Source organism: Puntigrus tetrazona, chromosome 9 (genome assembly GCF_018831695.1).
Source record: "Puntigrus tetrazona isolate hp1 chromosome 9, ASM1883169v1, whole genome shotgun sequence".
NCBI lineage: Eukaryota > Metazoa > Chordata > Actinopteri > Cypriniformes > Cyprinidae > Puntigrus > Puntigrus tetrazona.
In genome coordinates this window covers 7,681,665-7,703,621 of record NC_056707.1, presented here as the reverse complement: position 1 = coordinate 7,703,621, position 21,957 = coordinate 7,681,665, and the positions used below count along the sequence as shown (strand labels likewise).

At 38.3% G+C, this 21,957-nt stretch overlaps 1 protein-coding gene across 5 annotated transcripts in view; it reads right to left on the bottom strand.

Annotated features, from left to right (window-relative positions):
- Positions 1–21,957, bottom strand: part of pard3bb (par-3 family cell polarity regulator beta b) — a 254,794-nt gene that overhangs the window by 25,170 nt on the left and 207,667 nt on the right. For 4 of the 5 annotated variants that reach the window (XM_043249476.1, XM_043249475.1, XM_043249479.1 and 1 more), the window contains one exon: positions 19,897–20,017. In XM_043249476.1, the coding sequence (XP_043105411.1) occupies positions 19,897–20,017 (121 nt within the window). The remainder of the gene's footprint in view (positions 1–19,896; positions 20,018–21,957) is intronic. The other variant, XM_043249478.1, reaches the window with a different exon arrangement.

The following is a 21,957-nucleotide window of genomic DNA, read 5'->3' as shown; positions in this document are numbered from 1 at the left end:
TTAAATCGGTTTCTTTCATGCAGTTTATAGATGGCTCATCCGATCACATATAAATATCAATCATGTGTGATATATTACTTAAGCAGCAAAAACAAACACGTTCGTTTAATGAAGAGCTGTTTGCTTTCTTTTTTTGACGCATACAGCACGGCTGCAGCAGCGTAAAACTAAAAGTCCACATTTTTAATGTGTCAGGGGAAATACTGGGGTCTTTAAGGATAATTGCTGCGTGTTCTCTCGCGGTGTGAATTTGTGCAGTTCTGACACTAAGCGTGGTTAGGCGCTGACATTCAGCTGTGCTGTAATCAGCAGCATGACGTTAAGGTGCATTACTGTCCATTACCGAGAGCCATTTAGTGCTGAACGCAGGCAGAGAGGGAGCTGGAGGAGGGTTACTGTCGTGCTGAACACTAGAGAAGAGCAGGTTCATAACTGCTCCCACCGAGATGCCCATTTTAGAGGAAGAGGGACGCAATGACATCTAAATTAGAATGGCTCTTTTGACATGCTGAACAAAACTCTTATTTGCAAATGAAAGAAAATAGACTAACAACTTTTGAAATGATTCAGTCATGTTTTCACACTTTCTACATGGAAGTTGAAGATGAATGAAGATGTTTTCAGGCCTAGCAAGCTGATTGGTGTTTTAAACACACCAATATACACCAAAAATTGTACTGCTTAAGTTAGTCGTAGCCAGGCCATAAGACTGATGACAGAAGGTCTGGGAACCTTGTCTGCTTTGAATGGCAAGGCCTGCCCAGTAGATCATGATTGACAGGTAAAGCAAACAATCGCGTCATGTTTAGGGGCATGGAAATGTCACCACAATAACAGACTGGTAAGTAAAACTCGTGGACATATTTTAAAAGATTCTATGCCGCACACTTTAAATATTTCACATACTTTTGAAAATACAGTGTTTTAGTACAGCTGTAAACATGACGACTGTTTCCAGATGTTAAAGAAAACAATACACATGCCTCCCTATTCACATGAAATCCTGTATCATTCAAACAACCCGATGATGAAAACTCCTGAACTCTTAATTTTGTGTGCAGAAGGCCTCAAACATTTAGCTAGTTATCATGTTGTCAGAGCTTGAGACTAGCACAAGTTAAAAAAACATATCTGTTGGAAAGACACCGACAGTCATGTTGTTTACTTTTTTTTATACAAAAGTCAGTGCAGTCATCTTTAGAATTGCAACTTTTTCTCTACATTTCTATAGCCTCACTATTGAAGAGTAATTAGATGGTGAAGTGTGTTTACTTATTGCAAGTTATCCTGAGCACAGTATTGTTTGAAGCATATGTCACAACAAATGTAAGTAGACTGTGAAGATTTTAAAACAAGCAGTTCAATCCAGAAATACCTTCATGGTATGTAAACAGAAACTGGAAGACGACATGTTCCTTTAAAGCTGAGACAAGAAAAAAAAGTAAACAACTGTGCCTAATTTCTAAGAAACAATTTGCAAAGGGGTCCTTGCAAACACACCCAAATGTATAAAATCTTTGCCATTATCTTGTTTCTTAATTTGGCAATAGTAATATGAATCTGGGGTATTCTCAGTCTACGCATTTTTTACATTCCTGACCTGGGCTTAAAAATAAGAGTTAAAAGATTTGCTCTGTCTGACAGTGGAGTGGAATGGTACCTCCCTCTTGGACTGACTTTCATGAATTCCTGAACTTTGGGTGGTATTAGACTCTTTGAAGATCTTAAAGAGTAATCCATGGATGTAACTTGCACCCCTCATTTCCCCTAAACAATCTCAGACCTTCCTAACACTCATTAACCAATTGCAGAACGCTCGGCAAAGCACAGCTCCCCCTTCCTTTTCCCTGAGGCTCAATGGAGTGGTACAATCCATCCTGCGAACCCCCTAGAAATGATACAGGTCAACCCCAGGCACGACACCACTGGCCGTGAGTACAGAGGAGGGCTGTAAGGTCTTTACTCCCACTGTTCCAGGGTCAGGGGGTCAGAGAGGTGTAGATGGTAAATTTGTTAAGAGGCAGGGGGCAGACCTGACCGGTGAACCGTCACACTCACATCGGGAATCCACAGCAGGCCAATTAGCGGAGAGGCTGTTAAGGAATGCAGCTGACCACAGCTGTCCACTGGATGACCTGGGCTCATGAAGCTATCTGAGATAAAGTTCCTTTCAGTGTCAATAAATACATTGGAACAGATGGAAAGCTGCAAGGCCTCATATATGGTTGTGCGCAATGGCTACAGCAGGTCTGTACTTGGACGACACAGACAACCCACTGACGAATAAATCTGAGGAACCAATGCTCAACATGGAAACTACAGGAAAGGTCCCACTTTTAGTTCAATCAAGCGAAATTGCAATAAACTAATTTTCATACACTTTTTGGAGATTGACAACATCTGTTCGTTTTCATAGCGCTGCACAGTCAACATGTTCGTGATGCATGGACGAATCTCATGGGCTTGTAAAGGCATTTTGGTAACTTTAAAATGGACCAGTTAACTAAGAGAGAGAGAGAAAAAAGATCACCTGGCTCCTGGATTGTAAAACAGGCTGAATACTGCTGAAGTGATACGATTTCTAAGTATTTACACAGTCTCTTATTAAAAAAATCTTTTAAATTGTAACAATATTTCACAATTGCCTTTACTGTATTTTTGATCAAACAAATGCAAACTTGGTGAGCATAAGATATCGACTTTAGGTGACATATCATGAAAATCGAACTTTCCCAGGGTTGTGTGCTAAGAAGTCCTCGGTGCATCTACCAACCAAGAAAATGTGAAAAAGATTAACCCAGTAATTTTGTTTTAGTAAGCCTTTTTCTGCAAGCCTCAAAAAAAACGAGTGCATCTGATGTTGCAAAGGGATCTCATTATAATATTACCACTCCTTAATTTGTAAATTTCCACCTAAGGCACCGTCATTTTCAACTTGCAAGCGATAGCAGTGCACCATGGCGAAAGTTTGAGCAAAACATGGTAATGGAGCCTGAGAGGAGACAAGAGAGCAGTGGATTTATTGATATATTTACTCTAACTTATATTGCTGCTGCCAAGCATCTCTAATATAAACATGCAATTTATTTCCAAGCTGTTTACCTTCACAGACGTAATTAACTGACTGTTTTTGTAATTCATGTATGTATTTAATGTATACTTGTGTGTGAATGAGAACTTAGTTTAGTACATTACTCACATGGCTTTGATGGTCACTTTGGTGTGCACTCAGAAAACTTTAATAACTTATATGAGATATTTAAACCAATGTGGTTTCAGTGTGATCAGAATTAAAAATACAAGTTTTTAGCAGATACAAGCTGTAATGGCACAGATTTACTCTGGAAAAGGGGGCGGGGAGCGACAGCTCATTTGCATTTAAAAAGACAGGCATTTCTGCTTCCATACCAAATAGACATTTTCAAAATGATATAATAAATGGTCTGTGGGGCATTTCAATTTCAAGTTAAATCTTCAGACATATTCTGGGGACACCAGAAACTTTTTTTAACATCATCACCTTTAACATAAAAAAAAAAACTGTATTGACACCAAAGGCTGAATCTATTTAATTAAACGTGCAGTTTAAACAGTAATGTTACAAATTTGAACATATCTCAATAAGTATTAAAGAATCTCAAAGTTTTAAATAGTAATTCGTCACTTAATGAAGGGAAAAGAAAAATCTACACAAAAGACTAACATTCCAGTCCAAAATGTGGATTAAATGGGGAATTAGGCCAGTAAAATGGCATGCCCACAGTTGTTTTTGTACGAAAGCTGACCTGAGAGATGTAAAATTAAATCAATGTAATGAGCTTATTGAAATACTGCATGCGCAATAGAGCAAATAACAGTCAAATCTACTCATTCAATACAAAGCAAAATGGTCCACACAAAAGGTCAGATATGCACTTAGCCAGTGTAATGTCCTCAGATTGTATTTCAATTTGGGATTTGTACAGTAAGAATTGATTTCTAAGGTTCTGAATAACGCAGCAATTATTGCTGACACGAAAGCATTTCCAACATTGTTACTGGCTCTCCTGTTACTTTGGCTCCGAGAGTTGGCACTTCAGCTGCTGCTATGGTAACTCTAGTCTCCATAGAAGCCCGGTACGTTGCTCCTAGCAGCAGGGCTTTCAGAACAGCCTTCCGATCTGTTACACTATCCATCCGGGGCCAGTCACAGAGCTTTGACCTGATAACACAAATTATTAGCTAGGAATGAAAGCTTCCTACTGAGTAAACACGATACTGGACAATACCAGATGCTCCGGTGCGTGTGTCTCCTTAGGTCATTCTAAAACTGGTGCCACTTCTGTGCCATTTATGACTTAGATTTGTTTATCTACAAATTTGATGCTTCAAGTAAAACACAATGTTTTCCGGATGATGTAGGCACAGATGTCTCGGTGACACGAGTGCGTTCTGGAAAAGTGATTACTTTCATTTAGAGAAGATGAATTAAATTTATCAAAAGCAAAACTAAAGACATTTGGTGAGTTACAAAAAAAAAAAAAAAATGATTCAAATAAATGCTGTTCTTTTTTCATCAAAGAATCCTAAAAAAAAAAGAAAAGAAACAAAAACGTTTTTCAACATTGGTAATTAAAATAAAATAAAATGCATAAATTAAAATCTAGATTTAAATTAAAACAAATATCTTACAAAGGGCAAGCTTTTAGTGTATACACTTAAATAATAATACTGCATAAATACTTAGAATTGATCGATGATTACCTAGTTATGAATTAAAAAATATCTTTAATAAAACCATTATTGTTTTGACTGTCAGTAGAAAATTCTCTCAAAATGTCATCCCTGTTATACCATGATTCTGTATAATAAATAATTGACAATGGACAAATGGAAAGCAGAGATAAATGAGAATTGTTTTCTCTTTTAAAGCACCTAGCTCAACACTGAATCAATCATGTTAACTGTCTAGTACAAAATAACACATCTAGTTGGCGAACTATTTTATCAACAATTGACTTGATTATTATCTTACAGAAAGCTTAAAACAGCACAAATAATTATACTCGTTTCATAGATTAGCCCTCATATTCAATGCAGTTTCACTTTTTGTAATATTCTGATGGAAACAATCAGGTCTTTTCACAAAGATAAACAATAAACAGCTCCCCAGCGCGTGGATTTTTACATAAGGAGTCACTTTTGCAGTAAGCACTCAAATGTCACTGAGACATCTGTCATCAGAGACTGCATCATCTGGAAAGCATTGTGTTTTACTTGAAGCTTCATATTTGTATATAAACAAATCTAAGCCATGCACGTCACAAAAACATCTGCAGAACGATGGTCTAACATTTGTCAGTGAATGATTTAGAAATGTATGGCTAATGAGGAAGCTTTCTAAAAACGACATCTCGACAAACTCACACACGTCAAATAGACGCCTTGGCAAAATTCGTGCGACATTAGCATTGGGTCAATTTGCTAACAGATTTACTAAGCAACTGTTAAACCAACGCTCTGACTGTTAACAGAATAACAGCATAGAAAAATACCCACACTATCATTAGATGTGTGCCACAGACAGCCTGTGTCCGAAACCTACAGTTCATTGAGCTGGCTGCTGCCGCCCAGTCACTTAAGACTGGCGGTGTTTGGGTATGAAGTTGCATCCAAAAGAAACTGGTTTCAGCTTGGCTCGTAAGTCCCCATAATGTCATACTGTATATAGTGATCTAAAACAAATCGAGCCTGAGAGGTAACCACACAAAATTTACTGACTAACAGAGTCTATCACACAAGTCATTTGTTAAAAAAATTGGACATTCATGAGTTAACCATTTACTTGCTCCTTCAGAAGGCAATTTTTACACTAGCATAAATGTATGCCTATTATATTAACTTTATTTTACAATCATAACGATATTTTATCAAAATAATTTTTTTATCAAATAAACAAAGTCATGGTGAGCTTTAGATACATAAAAAATATTCCTCACCCCAAACTTTTAAGCGGTATAGTTTGATAAATAAAAGCCTAAAGCCTTTTTGGGGGGTATTTTTCGGGACTTTTAGTGTCACTGTTGTCCTAAGCCTCCATTCATTTCTTATTGTTGTAAACACTGATTTTTAGGATATCAAATGCAGCGAAGGACACATTTATGTTACCTTCAAGAATTCATCCGATAAACATTATTTACTACATAATTACATAAGCATCACAGCAGAAGGAAGAAAGATGTGCTTGAATCCAGTGTTTGCATCACAAACGCTGGATTCAAGCACATCTTTCTTCCTTCCTCCTTACTGCCTGAAAAACATAATTTTTCAGCGTTGTGACGCAGCCACCCGATAAAGAAAAAAATGATGAATTGCAAAAGAGATCACATATTTGACTCTGTGACTGGTTGAAAAAATAGATTAATGTTTGACTCTTTAAAAAAAAAAAACAACAACAACATGAAAGTCCAATCGGGCTCCTGGAAACAGAGTGACCTTCTGCGAGAAAGAGAAGTGGAGCTTTGAGATTTTTTTCCTAATGAAAAGAACAAAGGCAGAAGAGTCCCGTGTCCTGAATTCTCATTTCTTGACTTCAGACGCAGGGAGAGAATGAGAGCGAGTACGCTGTGGGTGTGACGGTGTTACAGCGGCGATGAGGCTCAGGCTGAGAGCACCATCATTATTCAGCTCAGTAAATGAGAGGAAAGGCAGGAGCTTCAGGCCTCTCATTACACAGAGCAGCAGAGGGCTCCGAGTGAAATGCGCTGTGGATATTACACACTCTTTCCTCCAGCGTGTCAGGCTACTCACCTCCAGATTCTGCTAGACTGGCCGGCAGCAGCCATTACCACCCTTGAGCTGGACAAGCCACACGGGAAGTGCCAAGTCAAGAGAGCCGAGGCCAAGTCTGACTCAGATAGTCAACGGAAAGAAATCTGAATGGTTTCGAAAACTGAAATTTTAACAAGTTCCTGAAGTTCCTCCATGGCCAGCATGAGTCAAACAGCATATAAATCCGCATTGATTACTAGTGTAAATATCTGTAGAGCTACAAACAAGTAAAACTCAATCAATCCAAAACTGCTGTTCGAGGCTACACATAACGTGAGGAATGCATCCAGATTATTTGTTTTCATATAAATATATTTAATACGCTAGCCCAGCCAAGGTAACAAAAAGCAACACAAAAGTAACAATGCATTACTTTCTATTTCTATTACTTTGGAATAACACAATATTAAATTATTATAAAGTAACTTTCCCCAACACTGTCCATAATTACAGCAGAAAACACATTGTTATACTGATTAAAACTTAAGTATAACTACAGCAACAACAACAATAATATTTTTTTACTACTACTACTATTAACTTAGGTAATTATTTTCATATGAGTAATCAATATTATAAAATTAATTCTATAATACATGAATTAAATAATATTATATATAATGAACCCTACCCCATGCTGGCATGTCCTAATTGAATTGAATTGAAATGTAATCAGTTGTTATCAGGCCAAATACTCTTTTAAAAAAAATAGATTCATGAAATAATCTGACAGAATAATGTAAGTATTTTTATTCAAATCATCTTAGACCAAGCACTGAATGCTACACCAAAAAACAAGTCAACTCTCTAAAATGTGAAATATATAGATCGGTGGTGTTTCAACGTGGAAACTTCTGGAGTCTGAGCTGATCTACAGTAGTTGATCTGGCCACAAGGGCTACAGGCAGAGCCAGAACTTTTTAATCAGATTATATGTGGCTGATGAGGTGTGGGTCAGTTCTCTGAGCCCTGGTGCTGAGCGCCACGCGCTGGGCTCGAGGGTTATCACAAGCTCCCCAGACGTGTTGATTGGAATCGGGCAGTGGGCCGCTCTGGGCCATGGGGACGTTAGATTAGAGGAGCACTGCAGCCTGCACATAGAGCCTTCTGTTTTTATAAGTGATTTTCTCTCCCCTGCAGCAGATCCACCAAAGTCCCTCTTATAATCAGACGCAGATCTAACTTCATCGCTGATGAAAGCCAATGGGACACACTGCAGCCTTTCGCTAGCTTTTGACCTGCATTAACAGGAATCTTGAAAGTGGTTGGATTACACTCAATGAATGAATAAATAAATGTATTATTATTGCAACGGTGCTATGGTTATTAAATTGCAACACTGAGCATTTGGAAGGTGTACCACCCTTTTACTACCCTACCCAACAGCTTTTGTTCACACAAGTACAAGGTTTTAAACATTTTGTTGCTAAGGACCCACAAATATGATGAAATGAATTTTAAAAACAGTTAAACATATTACATTAATATCTTAAGTGCACACATTACCTTTAAAAGCATTTAAATGAATGTAATATGTATTATATAAATAAACGGTAACACTTTAGAACAAGGTCATTTGTTAACATTAGTTAATGTATTTACAAACCGGAACAAACCATGAACAATGGCACTATTTATTAATCTTTATTAATGTTAGTTAATAATACAGTTGTTCATTTTTTTATTCATGTTAGTTCATAGTGCATTAACTAATGTTAACAAACATAACTTGTGATTTTATTAATGCATAGCAAATGCTGGAATTAACATTAAAATTAATAAATGCTGTAGAAGTATTGTTCATTCCTAGTTCTTCTTATCTGAACTTGTGTAGAAAGCTAGGTGATGTCAAGATGCTTGTACAGTCTCAAAATGGCACACAAATTTTGTGCAGATTTTTTCTGGAGAATTCTCAATTCTGGAGAATTTGAGCAGTTGGGAGTTAACTGATTTCACAGAAAATCAGGTAGTGTTCTCTTATTGTTTTTTTTTAGCTTTATACTATGAATCCATCCGGTGGATGTTTATTTGTGTATTCCAGCCTTAAATGGACTTTGGGTAAACCAAGACTTTGAAAGGAAGCAGTTTCACCAAGGAAGTGAGGCAGACTAGAAGACATTAGAGCTGGTTTTGTCTGAACCCTTCATGCTGATCTTCCTGGGAGGAAGCAGATTCAACTGCCACGTTGTCAATGAACAGACTCAAATGGCTCAGCAAGGTCAACCAAGACTATAATCCAATTAAAATTCCACAATTATTACAGAGCACATGCCCCTGTCTCTTTTTCAGTCTTTTTTTTCCCAGCTTAGACAGTCATCTGATCGATTTATCCCCGCTTTGACCTTACAAGGCAAAAGTCTGGAGAGGGGAGGCCTTCAGCACCCTTTCTCTTCCTCGAAAATAGGTCCAACTTGGTTTGGCTTGTCTTCTTTTTAATGTTTTTTCCCCAATAGTTCACTGTCTTTGGTTTGGCATCAATCTTCTCTCTAATTCTATCCATCTTTATGGCTATGTCTTTTGTTTCTGTGTTTTCATATCTTTAATTCCAGACTGCATCTCCTAGAGGGTAGAAATGTCCACAGAGAAACGCTCCTCTCCAACAACAAACACAGACATCTGCAGAGGAACCGCATAATACAAAATCACATCCTTCAAATGGCAGCGGTCCTCCTCCCAATGGAACCAGACCAAGAATAAATGACACACCAACAACAGCCATATGTCTTATCAGCATTATCTAAACACACATCATAAATTATAATCCCACGGCCTGTAATTGTGACAAGGCCCACGCCCGAATCAAAACTCAAACTCCCTCTTTAATCAGCCAGAAGATTTAAGCGCAACAAGTTCTCACGGGCAGGAGAAAGTGCTGAGATCCTGACGGCTCTGCCACTGTGGTGCTCGTGATGAATTGGGTGGGTCTGTGAAAAGCCTGTTGGTTTTAGTCTTGTTTTAATGACCGTGAGAACTTTACGCATCCTCTGCTTTGGCACCTTGTTCGATCTAAAATAGAGTTTTGACCTCCAGAAAAGCTGAAATAAGCTTTTTTTTATAGGACAGAGAAGGACAAATAATCCCTGAACTCTGCTGTGTGAATGTATATAATAACATTTAAATAATAATACGCCTTTATGCTCTCTTTTGAAAGATAGTTTACACTAAAAATAAAAATTGTGACATTATTTGTGACCTAGCCTTGATGACCTTGCAAACCCATGTGTTGTTTTATACATGTATTTGATTCAAATCAAAATTTGACTCAATTATTTGGCTCAAGGCAGTTTGAAAATGAACAAATCACCTTATATGAAGTTTATCCTTGAGTCTGTTTTTTACACAATATTCCCATGATTTCAGAAGATATGCTTACAAACTACTTTTATTATGCTTTTTTGTCATTTTTAAACTATGAACTATGGGCCTGTACGGAATCCGTTTCATTCCACAGTATAAAGAATTCCACAGTCAAACAGGTTTGGAAAGGCATGACAGTAATGAAATACATGTTAGGGTGAACTATCCCTGTAATTTTTGTCAAAAAAAACCGAGCGTTTTCTTGTCTAGCTGACAGCATATTTTGCTTCTAATTTCTTTATGTTGAGCAAATCTTCGCCCAACAATAATGTTTATTCAGCACTACGTCTTGTCTAGTAACAAAACAACGACACATTGTTCGTTCTCCGCTTCTGCTATCAGAAAAATGTGAAAACAATGGGTTAGTGCCTCTATTGATGTAATAAATGGAGCTTTACTGCATTCCTAGACACATCCCTGGCTTCTCTGAAATTCTCATTTTGTTCAGACTAAAGAAAAAAAAAAGCCTGCCATCAACACAGAATCTGAAAGACTTCCCTAGACAGGCCATTGTCCAAGTATTAGTTGTACTTCGACAGTTGTGCTAATGTCAAGGAGGAAAAAAAAAAAAAACTTCTATCACTGTCTCAGGAACCTAAAAGCGTCAATTCACCTTCATTACCATTCCGGGTATTTTTGTAACTTGAGGATATGTGCTCAACAAACTTTAGTGAAATTCATTGAAGTTTACTTCCACTGTTCCCTGGCCAAGTTAAATTAAGGTTATATTGCTTGGCACACCATTTTAAACTTGAAACAATACACAGGCACAAAGGCCTTTGAATTAACCTCCTCTGTGGTAGTCTCCCCTACACCGGAGACGTCAGCATTTTTCCCCCAAATATGTCAGGACAGGAAGCAGAGACGAGAAACAACAGGCTGACCAACCAAAACATTATCTAAGGTTAGACTTATTCATGACATATGGAAGAATAATACAGCTGGAATCAATTACAAAATATAAAATGTCAAAGCAGAGTATTGAACGGCCTTTTTAAAAGGGTAATTTGCAAAGTTTAAGTCATTATTATAAATCAATTGACTGCTTCCTATAATATAATTGAATAACTTGAAGGCAGAAAAGAATGGGAAACCGTATCACTTTAACCCAGGTGAATTATGTCCGAACGGCAGACGAAACCTCATCGCTAGCTTTCATGAGCCAGACGCCCCGCTTTGATCGTAAGTGGCCGTGACTGTTTCACCAGATAAGGTGGAAGCACTATGACATCGTGCCTGAGTCAGCATCAAGCTCACCTTCAGCGATAATTCACGCTGGCTCATTCTGCACCTGAAAACCCACCAAGGGCTCATTTACCCTCAGGCTGACAAGGTGAGACAGGAAGAGGAGGGTTTGGAGGAAGGTACAGTCTTTCAGAGCCTTCCCTCTTCTTTGATGCCCTCCGTTCTCCCTGTGATAATGAACTCACGCTGAGCGCTTGAACTCGGTCGCTCAGTCATGCGTGTTGATGCCGATAATAGAGAGCGAGCGATTACTTCACGCACGTCTGGGACTCAGACTCTACAGATATGGCCGAACGAGCCAGGTCGGTCATAGGAAGAGACGGAAGAGTGTCTCCTCTGCACTAGATGTGCATTCCAGTCCTGTTAGGCAGAGAAAAGGTCCCATTAGGCCTGTCTGGGAAGGTAATGAATACCCGCGAGGTCGTGACCTCTGTTCAGACATAGTTACATCATCATCAGAGGGGTTACAGAGGCTCCACATCTGCCCCTGAAGCTGCACATGAGAGGGAGAGAGGGAGAGGATAACAACCCTCATCTGTCTTTATCACTTTCTCTCTGACGCTCTGTGATGTAAGGCGTTTTGAAGCGAAGACCGATTGCTGGTGTAAAACAACATGCTGTCTCAGACTATAAACAGGAGAGTGAAGATTAAACCGTGCTGCTTTGATCCTCTTCCAGATAAATCAAGTCTGCTGAAACTTTAGTGGAACTCTGCTATAATTCAGGCTAAATTTGTCAACCATCATGGTCTATATTTAGTCTATATTTAACTGCTTGTTGGCTTATTTGCCACTTTTATTGATAAAGATGGGGTCAATGACATATAGGAGTATCCAAGACAAAGAAAGCTGGGTAACACTTTATTTCAGGGACTCTTTATAGCATGCACATTATTAGAGTATTAGCCATTTATTAGTAGTAATTAAGCACAAAATAGCACCATAAGTAGCACAAAACAAGAGTTTTTCTACATCCCTAATCCTACCCAATACCTACATTGACTAACTTACAAACTACTAATAAGCATCAAATTACAAACTGATTGAGGTAAAAATCACATTCACATAGTTAATAGTGAAGAAGTTACCGAAAGTAGTCATAGTAAGTTATTAAACGTTACCGAAAGTAGTCATAGTTTCTAGATCCCAATTTCCGGAAATATACTCTTTGGCTGAGTCTGAAATTGTATGTTCTCTAGGCACTTCTTTTGAGCTAGCATACTTTCCCCCCACAGTTGGACTCACTTAGAAAGCAGAAGCTGAACAAGTACGTCTTCTATGATCTGCTGCAATAAACTAGCTCAAAGGTCACTAATTAAATGGACTGCGGTCTGGATCCAGAGCCAAGACTGGTTCCGTGAGGACAGTGAATTAATTATCATAAATGTATATAATTATAAACATACATATAAATATACACATACATTTTTTTTGAGCATCTGAAGCGGAATATAAAATAAAAACATGCATTTGCACAGTAACCATAAACACAGGAAACACTGAATCAGATTGATATTTCTGCCACTTGATGATTCTCATGCAAAGGGGTGAGAAAGTGTGTGCTTATGCTCTCTTAACTTAACGATAACAGTCCAGTGTAGAGTTGTTTATCTTATTCTGTCTGGCCTAGCTATCACACGTTCACCTTACTATTTTTGGAATAGAGTATAGTGTAAGCTGCAGTTAACAAACATGGAACATTTTCCCCTCTTCAATAAGTTCGGAGTGTATCGCAAAAAAATGATAACAATGTGGTAAAGACGACATCCTGAATGTATTAGAGCCAGTGCATAACAAGCTGGAAACAAAGGACAAAGCCTGCTGTATATGAGTGAGAAACCTCTGAGAAACAACAGCAGGTTGGTTCAACCACCTCAGCTGCCAGAATGCAGAAAAAGGCCATTAAAGTCAATTAGGGGAAAATCAGGCTGGAAATGAATTATCCAGCCCTCTAATCTCATCATAGCCATGTGGTGATCAAGAGGGCAGATTATCACTCGCAAATTACTGCAGAGTTCAACAGCTCTCCCACGGGTGGCCATTTTGTATGAGGTCAAGGTGAAAACCAAAGTTTGCACAGAACAACTAAAGTACAGAAGAAAGTATTGTAACATCCAAAAATCAATTAATCTAGATCCTACACAGCAAATGTACTTACTGATGCAATTCAAAGGCGCCCGATAAAGAGTTGTTAGTGCCAGTATGTCCCTTCTATTGATGAATGAGAGAACAAAACAGACTCCTGAAAGCAGTATCTATATAATTAACCAAAGACAAATTTGTTCTTTCATTTTTCATCAAAAACAAACAGACAAAACTCTTTTACTGGCCCCAGACTATTGCCTGTATAACCATATTGTAAAACTTATGCAATGAGCTCTCTGCTTCCTTGCTGAATAAACAGCCCCAGATGTTACAAACTAGACAGTAGCTGTTTTGTATATCCATTGTTAAAGCAAAACTTAGATTTTCCCCTCAAGAAAATCTGAGCGGCACTGACCACTCATAAACACAGAACAGATCTTAACGGATCATAAAGACAGCCACGGTCCTTTCTCAGATATCTTTACTGGAAAGTTTTCCAGAAACATAATTTTTGGAGTTAGGTTTTGCCAGTGCTGAAAATTGATCCGATCAAACATTCGAACTGTGTTTGTTTGTGGGTGGGTGGTCTGACAGCAATGAATTCTCAAGCTGAATTCATTACCTAGAATAGCCAGACAGTAACGTAGCCTGAATAGCTTTTTATCTCAAAATAAAATCAATAGATATAGATAATAATAGATATCACTGTTTTATAATGCTGTTAAAGGAACAATACACTTTTTTTGGAAAAAGGCTGAAAAAGAAAAGTTGCAATTTTGTAGGTCGATATGATTAGGAACTATACTCCCATTCTGGCGTAATAATCAAGGCCGTAGCATGGCCGCAGCCACCGGTCTTAGTACACGTTTTAAATAGGAAAAATATCAAAACTCTGCTCATTTTTGAACGTGATAATACTGGTCTGATTGGATTCAATGATCTATGCTAAGCTGTGCCATCGCCTGACGCGGAGATGGGCTGAATGACTGTAAAACTCAACTTATTCACTCTGGGGGAGTTGGAACATGAGCATATTTTCCAAAAAGTGGAATATTCCTTTATCGCTTTCACTGACAAGTGGCAGTAATAAGTACTGTTTTGTCATGTGATGCCTGACATATACTTTATACTGGAACAAAGTTGGTTACAAAAGTTTTAAGACTTTAAATGCATTTTTAAGTCTATGTAAATGTAAATAAAATGTGTTTACAGACTGAAAATACAAAACTGAAATATATTTTGTGCCATTTTTCTGTATTTTCACACAAAAATCTTATTCTTTCTTTTACATTACCCACAATTAACATAGTCATATTACAATGATATGTGCAGTGTTAAAAAAACTGCATTCTATTACTCTATTATGCTTTTTTTCTGCTGAATAGTCAAGATACAGAAAGATAGATGGATAAGAGATTAAAAAATAAAAATGTATTCTCCAAATTGTTTCTCGGGTAAGGTTCAAAAGACCACACAATGTCCCATTTGTCATTTTGTGGTCATGACTTCACTCCGCACTAATTCCCAAATGGCACCCTCAACCCTCGTGGCCCTCCTCCCAGTCTACACTAGGTCTGACTTCTACAATCAGATGAATGTTTCACAGCCACCATGTTGAATCAGCATCAGTTTCCACCTGGCAAAGGCAGTTGTGAGGTTTGTTCTAAAACCCAATGCGTCTGGACATTTAAAGGGTAAAGTACACCAGATCCTCCTGACAGCCCTCCAAAATCTCTATGCCTGGCTTCTAACTCCCTGACGTTACTGAGTTCGGAATGGAAGAGTTTGTTGACTTCTTAGGGTTTCCCCAAGTCTAGCAACCCTCTCTGCTTCAGCTCTGTGGTTTGTATAGCTCCCAGAGAGGAAAAGATGACAATGGTTGGCTGGGGGCCGTGGCAGAGAAGTCATTCCAACAGGCAGGAACCTAAACGTTTAAGCTGCTCATTGTTTTAAAGCCCTCAACTGGGTCTCATGACACCATGTTGCTAATTTCGATACCTGCTTTTACATTCGAACTGGGATTCAGAGCCAACATCAAACGATCACATCACATCCTGTCCCTCTCATGCTCAAATCAACCTTGACTTTGTAAGAGCTGCTACCAGGATACGCACAGCAGCAAGATCTGAGGTCAAAAACCTGCTGAGGATAATGGGAAAACACACGAGGGACGGACCGCATCTCGCTCAAACCACAACTGAAGAAGCCCAGTGAAATCCAGCACCCGACTGGAGCGTATTAAACAAATATTCTCCGCTAGTATTTCAAGGAAAAATATTTCACTATTGCCGAAGGGTTTAATGAAAGTGTGACTTAAAAAAATAAAAAGGAGTTACGGGAAAACTCTGTATTTTTGGGGTATTTTCTCATTGTGTGAACGGGAGATGCAGCTGTTGACTTGTGCCGAAGACGGATCTGGATTGGAAAGGAAACAGCGGCTGGTCCTCAGAGCAAGAGAGAGAGACTCTGACAGATTTGTGTGGTTAGTTTCTCATGGACTGCATCATTCCTCTCAGGGGAAACGAGAGCGAGTGAGAGAGGACAGTGCTGGTAAATACCGCCAGCGTTGACTCCTATTCCTCATTAGGACCGTAGCAGTTAGGCGGCAGTTGGAGCATTATCATACCAACTTTAACTGCCTTACAGGCCCTATAAACAGTCACAAGACTACCATATATATTTTTGGATGCTATTTAGACGCCTCTCCACGGCTCATCGGTTGCCTTCTCATGACTGATTCCATAAAGAGAGGCCTTTGAAAACATGAACAGCCTTCCTTTTTAATCCTGAAGCCCATTTGCTTGAATTTTTCACTTGGTAAAAATAGTTTACGGAGACATTAGACACTGCAGGCAACACATAACATAATTGCGTTTCTACATAGACGATGTGGTGTGCATCTTATCTCGACATCTGAGTAACAAACAGCACAGAACCCTCAAGACAGCAACAGAATTTGCCTTTAAGCTTTTGAACTTCCTGTTTGCTCTCTTCAGACTTCCATATAAATGTATAATATACTTCTGAATTTATTATGCATTTATGCATTTGCCAGGCTCTTTCATCCAAAGTGACTTGCAGTGCATTCAAGGTATATGTTTTCTCAGTATGCGTGTTCCCTGGGAATCAAACCCATGACCTTGGTGTTGCTAGCAGCTGAGGTACAGGAATGGTTCCAAGATGGCACAGGATTGTGGGTACAGGTACCTTCTGGAGGACACGCATTTGTTTTGTTCCAAAACCTAGTGAGCTGCCTACGTAAGCAGTATTTTAGGGCTTCATTTTAAGGCATTAAAGTCACACTCCCTACATGAAGAGGCAGCATAATTATACCACCTACGAAGATACCTTTGTCCGGCTAGATTATAAGGCAGAATCATATTTAAATCTTTCTTGTTATTTCATCTCAGTTCTAGTTGTTTATTAACTAGTTACAGTATCTACACAAGAAATTCAAATGTTTTTGGTTGGTTAGGCTTTTTTAATGTTTTGACAGAAGCTTCTTATGCTCATGGCTGCATTTATTTAATACAAAAGCTTTTCAAAAGCCATTACTACAATCTTTAGTGTCGCATAATGCTTCAAAATCATTCTAATATCATTATTTGGCTGTCAAGAGATATTTTGTTATTGTTTATATAAAAATGGTTATACATTTTTTGTTTATGATTCAAAAGAGCAGCCTTTATTTCAAATAAAAATCTTTTGTAACACTACAAATGTACTTTCTGTCACTCTTGATTAATTTAATGTGGACTGTATTGCTGTATGCAATTATTAATAATTTGTTTATTGATCTCAAACTCTTAAAGAGTAGCTTTTATTTTATAATCTTTTCAAAACTTACTTTCAGATTTAATCTATTATATTACATTTTTAATTAGTTTAATTTTCCCTTTAAATATAGGTAAATAAGTGTGTCCTTTATGAAGCAAGCAATCCCAGAATGCACAGTGCCAAGCTCAGTGGAGTTAAAAAAGAAAATGAGACGGTGGCCAAAATAAGATTTGAGAAATAATTATTTTTAACTATATGATGAAAAGCAAACGGTTTAATGAAAAAAATATTAAACTATTTTCGAATGTGCTATGTTTTTTTGTGCTTACCAGAGTATTATCAACATGCTAACATGAACTCTAATAGGAAGCATCTTTAGAAGACAAGTTCTTAGGCAGTAGACATCGAGGCAGCTCACTGGGTTTTGGAAGAAACCCATTTTTTGACACAAATACTGACAAATGCCAAGCCTTAATTTCATCTGGACGTCAAAAGTCCTTACAAGTGAACTTGCGGTCACTGAGACTACACCACAGTCATGCCTGAGCAATGCAGTCACTGAGTCAGCACCGAAATTCACGGAGTGGTCGAGCGGTCATCAATCAATGTCTATACACACGCTATATCAACCCTACTGTAGTCCTGTAACACACTTACACAGAGCAGTGACGAACCAGTAAACACGGCGAAGCTTCACATAAATACAAAAGAAGAAAGAAATGGTTATGACATCAGAAGCAGGCTCCCTTGGCAGAGAAAGGCTAAAACATTTACTGGAAAGCAGGATTGTGTGTAAACCGATTTGCTTGTGTGGCGATAGCTGAACGGTTCTGGTCCTGGGACAGCCCAACAAAACAAATCCCAATCCAAATCTCCTTTTCCATTTCTCTGTGTTTACCAGGAACATCCTTGAGGGTCGATCGAGTGAGATATGTACAGCTATGTCCATATAAGGGCTAAATCTGAAAGCAGACGAGAGGCAGCTGTAACAATAGGCAGTCATAATGTGTCTGTCATGAGGAGTATTATTTATATCCATGGTGTAGACTACATCAGAGTCACAAAATAGGGTGTGGAAACTTCTGTGAATGTCTCTCCTAAAGTCACAGGATATGGTGAATTCTCTCATGTTGCCTTCAGGCACACGTCATCATTTCCACAACGCAATAATCAGGCCTGTAGGTATATCCAAACCATTTCACCGTGCGAAAACTGCTCACGCGTTTCCTCTCATGCAAAAACGGCGGCTGATAACTTTGTTTTGCTTTGACGCAGCGAGTGTTTGTTTCCTTCAGTAGCTGAATAATTAGCACTGAATAAATAGATAAATAAGCACTGACGAGCAAACGAATAAATGCAGTGTCGACCTTAATGAGCAGGCTCGTTAGATTGGGTGATTGCTGTTTGGAGTTAGTTTAATTCGATCTGCCTCTCTAATCCCACAGCCTGCGACGCTTCATTGTTCACCGCAGCTCTTACAAAAACAGACGTTAGCTCATTTGAATTTGAGAGGTATAACTATTGATCTCACACAAAGGGAATTACTGTGTGTTCTGAGAGAAAAACAAATTACGCTGGTTTGTCCCAATCCTAATAAAGAAAGGCGCCGATGTATTTGGTGGAAGTTTCTATGACTCCTGAATGGTAAAGTCTGTATTGCTGAATTGAGACAGTACAGAGAGATACTGAGACAATTAGCCACTCTGATTGAGGGGAAGGTAAAAATGATGTGAAAGCAGGGCTCAAAATGAACTTTCCGCTACACCACCCAGTGTCTGCTGAACTGATAATAGTTATCAGTTATCATATCTCTTACTTGCCATGAAACTAGATTGGTATTACTGTCATAAATACACTACCCATATGAAACACTGGACCAGAAAAACTTTGATATTGAGATTTATACATCATCAGCTTTTCATTGATGTACGGTTTGTTAAAATATATTTAAAACTGGAATCTGAGGGTGCGAAATAGTGAGAAAATCGCGAAAATCGAGAAAAGTGTACAAATGGAGTACTTAGCAATGCATATTACTAATCAAAAATATTTTTAAATATATTTGCAGTAGGAAATTTACAAAATATCTTAATGGAACATGATCTGTGCTAAAATTACCTAATGATTTTTTGAAAAAAAAACAAAACAAAAAAACAAAACATTTGGACCATTAGTTTAATTTATACATTTTGGCCCATACAATGTATTATTGGCTATTGCTGTAAATACTCCCCAGCGACTTAAGACTTTTTGTGGTGCAGCGCCGCATATATTAAACAGAACAACTGTTCAACACGGATAAGAGATGTTTCTTGAGCAGCAAGTAAGCATATCAGAATGATTTCTGAAGGATCATGTGACACCCAAGACTAGAATAATGGCTGCTGAAAATCCAGTTTTGCAACACAGGAACTATATTCAAGTATAATACAGTTATTTCAGATTGTAATCATCTCACAATATTACTATTATTTACAGTATTTTTAAATCAGCCGTGGTGAGTATAAGAGGCTGCTTTCAAAGTCCAAAGTAAAATGTAACTAATGCTTGGAAATCATTAATTCTGGAACCTACATGATGGTGAGAGTGTGTTATTGGGTGGTGTGCGTGTTTGATGTCTCACTCTGTGCGGGTCGTAATCTGGTCCTCTCCGTCGGGCCTCAAGTTCCTCATAGGCTGGAGCTGCTCCCTCTCTACGAGCCTGAAGATACTCCCTCCTCAGCTGCTGGATACGGTCCATACTGCTGGAAAAACACACAATCCACTTAGCTCAAATATTAAACTAATGAAAAAATGTGTTGCTGTGGCATAGTGTCTAAAGATCTGGGCTGGTAACCAAAAGGTTGTAGGTTCAAAATCAACTAAAAGATTCCAAATGCAAATTCAATTAAATTAACAATAAATAATCACAATAATTATATCATCCAGTATTTTACTAGCACCAGACAGATAAATAACACGGGTGGGGGTTGCTTTACTTAGTTGTTCTAGTTTTTAAAGAGTGTAATAAAAGATCCTTGTGTTTAGGTCCAATTAGTAAAGCTCTATCTATCCCTTGTGACATTTGAACCTGCAATCTTTAGCTTACAATCCAGATCTTCAAAGACTAGGCCCCACCACCCCCTACATCCGCACACAGTCTCCTACGCACCAATACTGTTTCCCAACATACACATTTATAGACTTGCAGTCGTATGCGCAAGATAACACACAATCTCCTAACCCCGGCCCACTCATACCCATCCAGAACAAAGAGTCACTATCGATCTGACCTATTCATCATGTGATGGATAAAAATCCAGAAACCCAGTATATCAGGCTGTTGATATGTCCGTATTGTAGCCACTTAAAGAGGAGTCAGACTTCGGTCTGGTATCCCAGGCTATGGTGCTATCATCTGCTCTTATCAGAAACAACAAGGTGATGACAACTGAGTTAAAGCAGACAGAAAGACTCAATACTGTCACAGATAATCAACAGCCCTTTGTTACATGCCACTTCAAATCCAGTCAGAATCACATAATCACACACATGCAGAGAAGATTCAGAAAGAAATCGTCATTTAAGAAAAAGAGACTCTGATGCAGTAAAAAACAGCAACACAAAAAAGACAAAGTGCACGTTAAACCTTACCAATACTTTCTAATTTAAGCAAAGATTTTGAACATTTACGCAACTTCATGTAATTCCAAGCCTGTTTCACTTCTCTTTTGAATAACATAAAATGAGATATTTAGCTATAATGTTCAAGCTGCTCTATTTACTATCATGAAAATGAACGGTGATCAAATGTAATGCAATACACACAACAAAAAGCACAATAAGAGCGTCATAAAATAGCTGTGCTGTATTTTGAGTTTTTCGAGGCCCTATGAAAGAATCAAAATGTGAGCTGTTTTTTTATTTAACATCACATGTGACAGTTGTGGTCACCATTCACATTCATTTTATTCCAAAAGAGCGACATCTTCTTTTGCATTCTTCAGAAGAAAATAAGTCATAGCGGTTAAAAACGAGATGAGGTCAAATTAGATTTATCTTGTATTTTGTCTTGTGTGTGGTATTTTATTTAATTGTACCAGGGGTATCTAAATCTTTCTAATATTTGGGTGAACTAACCCTTTAATATCATTCTACTTGTCCAAAGTTCAATAAACATCTCTGCTTTTCCAGACACAGCAAAATGACGTGCTTATCAAACATTCAAGAGGGGAATGTGTGATATTTCTCCTGCTCAAATATTGTGTTGTGGCACAGAACTGTGGAAGTGTGACTTGGGAGATAAAGTCCTGTCAGTCATCTCACAGCTTCCAACACACAAACACCAAAATCAATCTCTCAGCGCTCGGCTAACACAAACACAACCTTTCCACAACTGTTGCTTCCCATTGTCAACACACAGAGCCGAACAACCATGTCCACCATCACAGCGAGGGGTAAATGCAGCGATCAGACGCTGTGGGTGAGGATCCTATCGTAAACTTCACACATCAGACAGTCATTTTTCAGGGCATCAACCCCTGGGGGACAAAGCCAGCTGTCTATATACCATGAATGTATAAATGAAAACAAAAGGAAGATGAAAATGTGAGGGACAAAAGGGCAGCATAATATGTTGAAAGACTATATGCTCAATAAAGACATTGTTTTGATAACCTAAATGGGATAAAGCCAACAATTACAA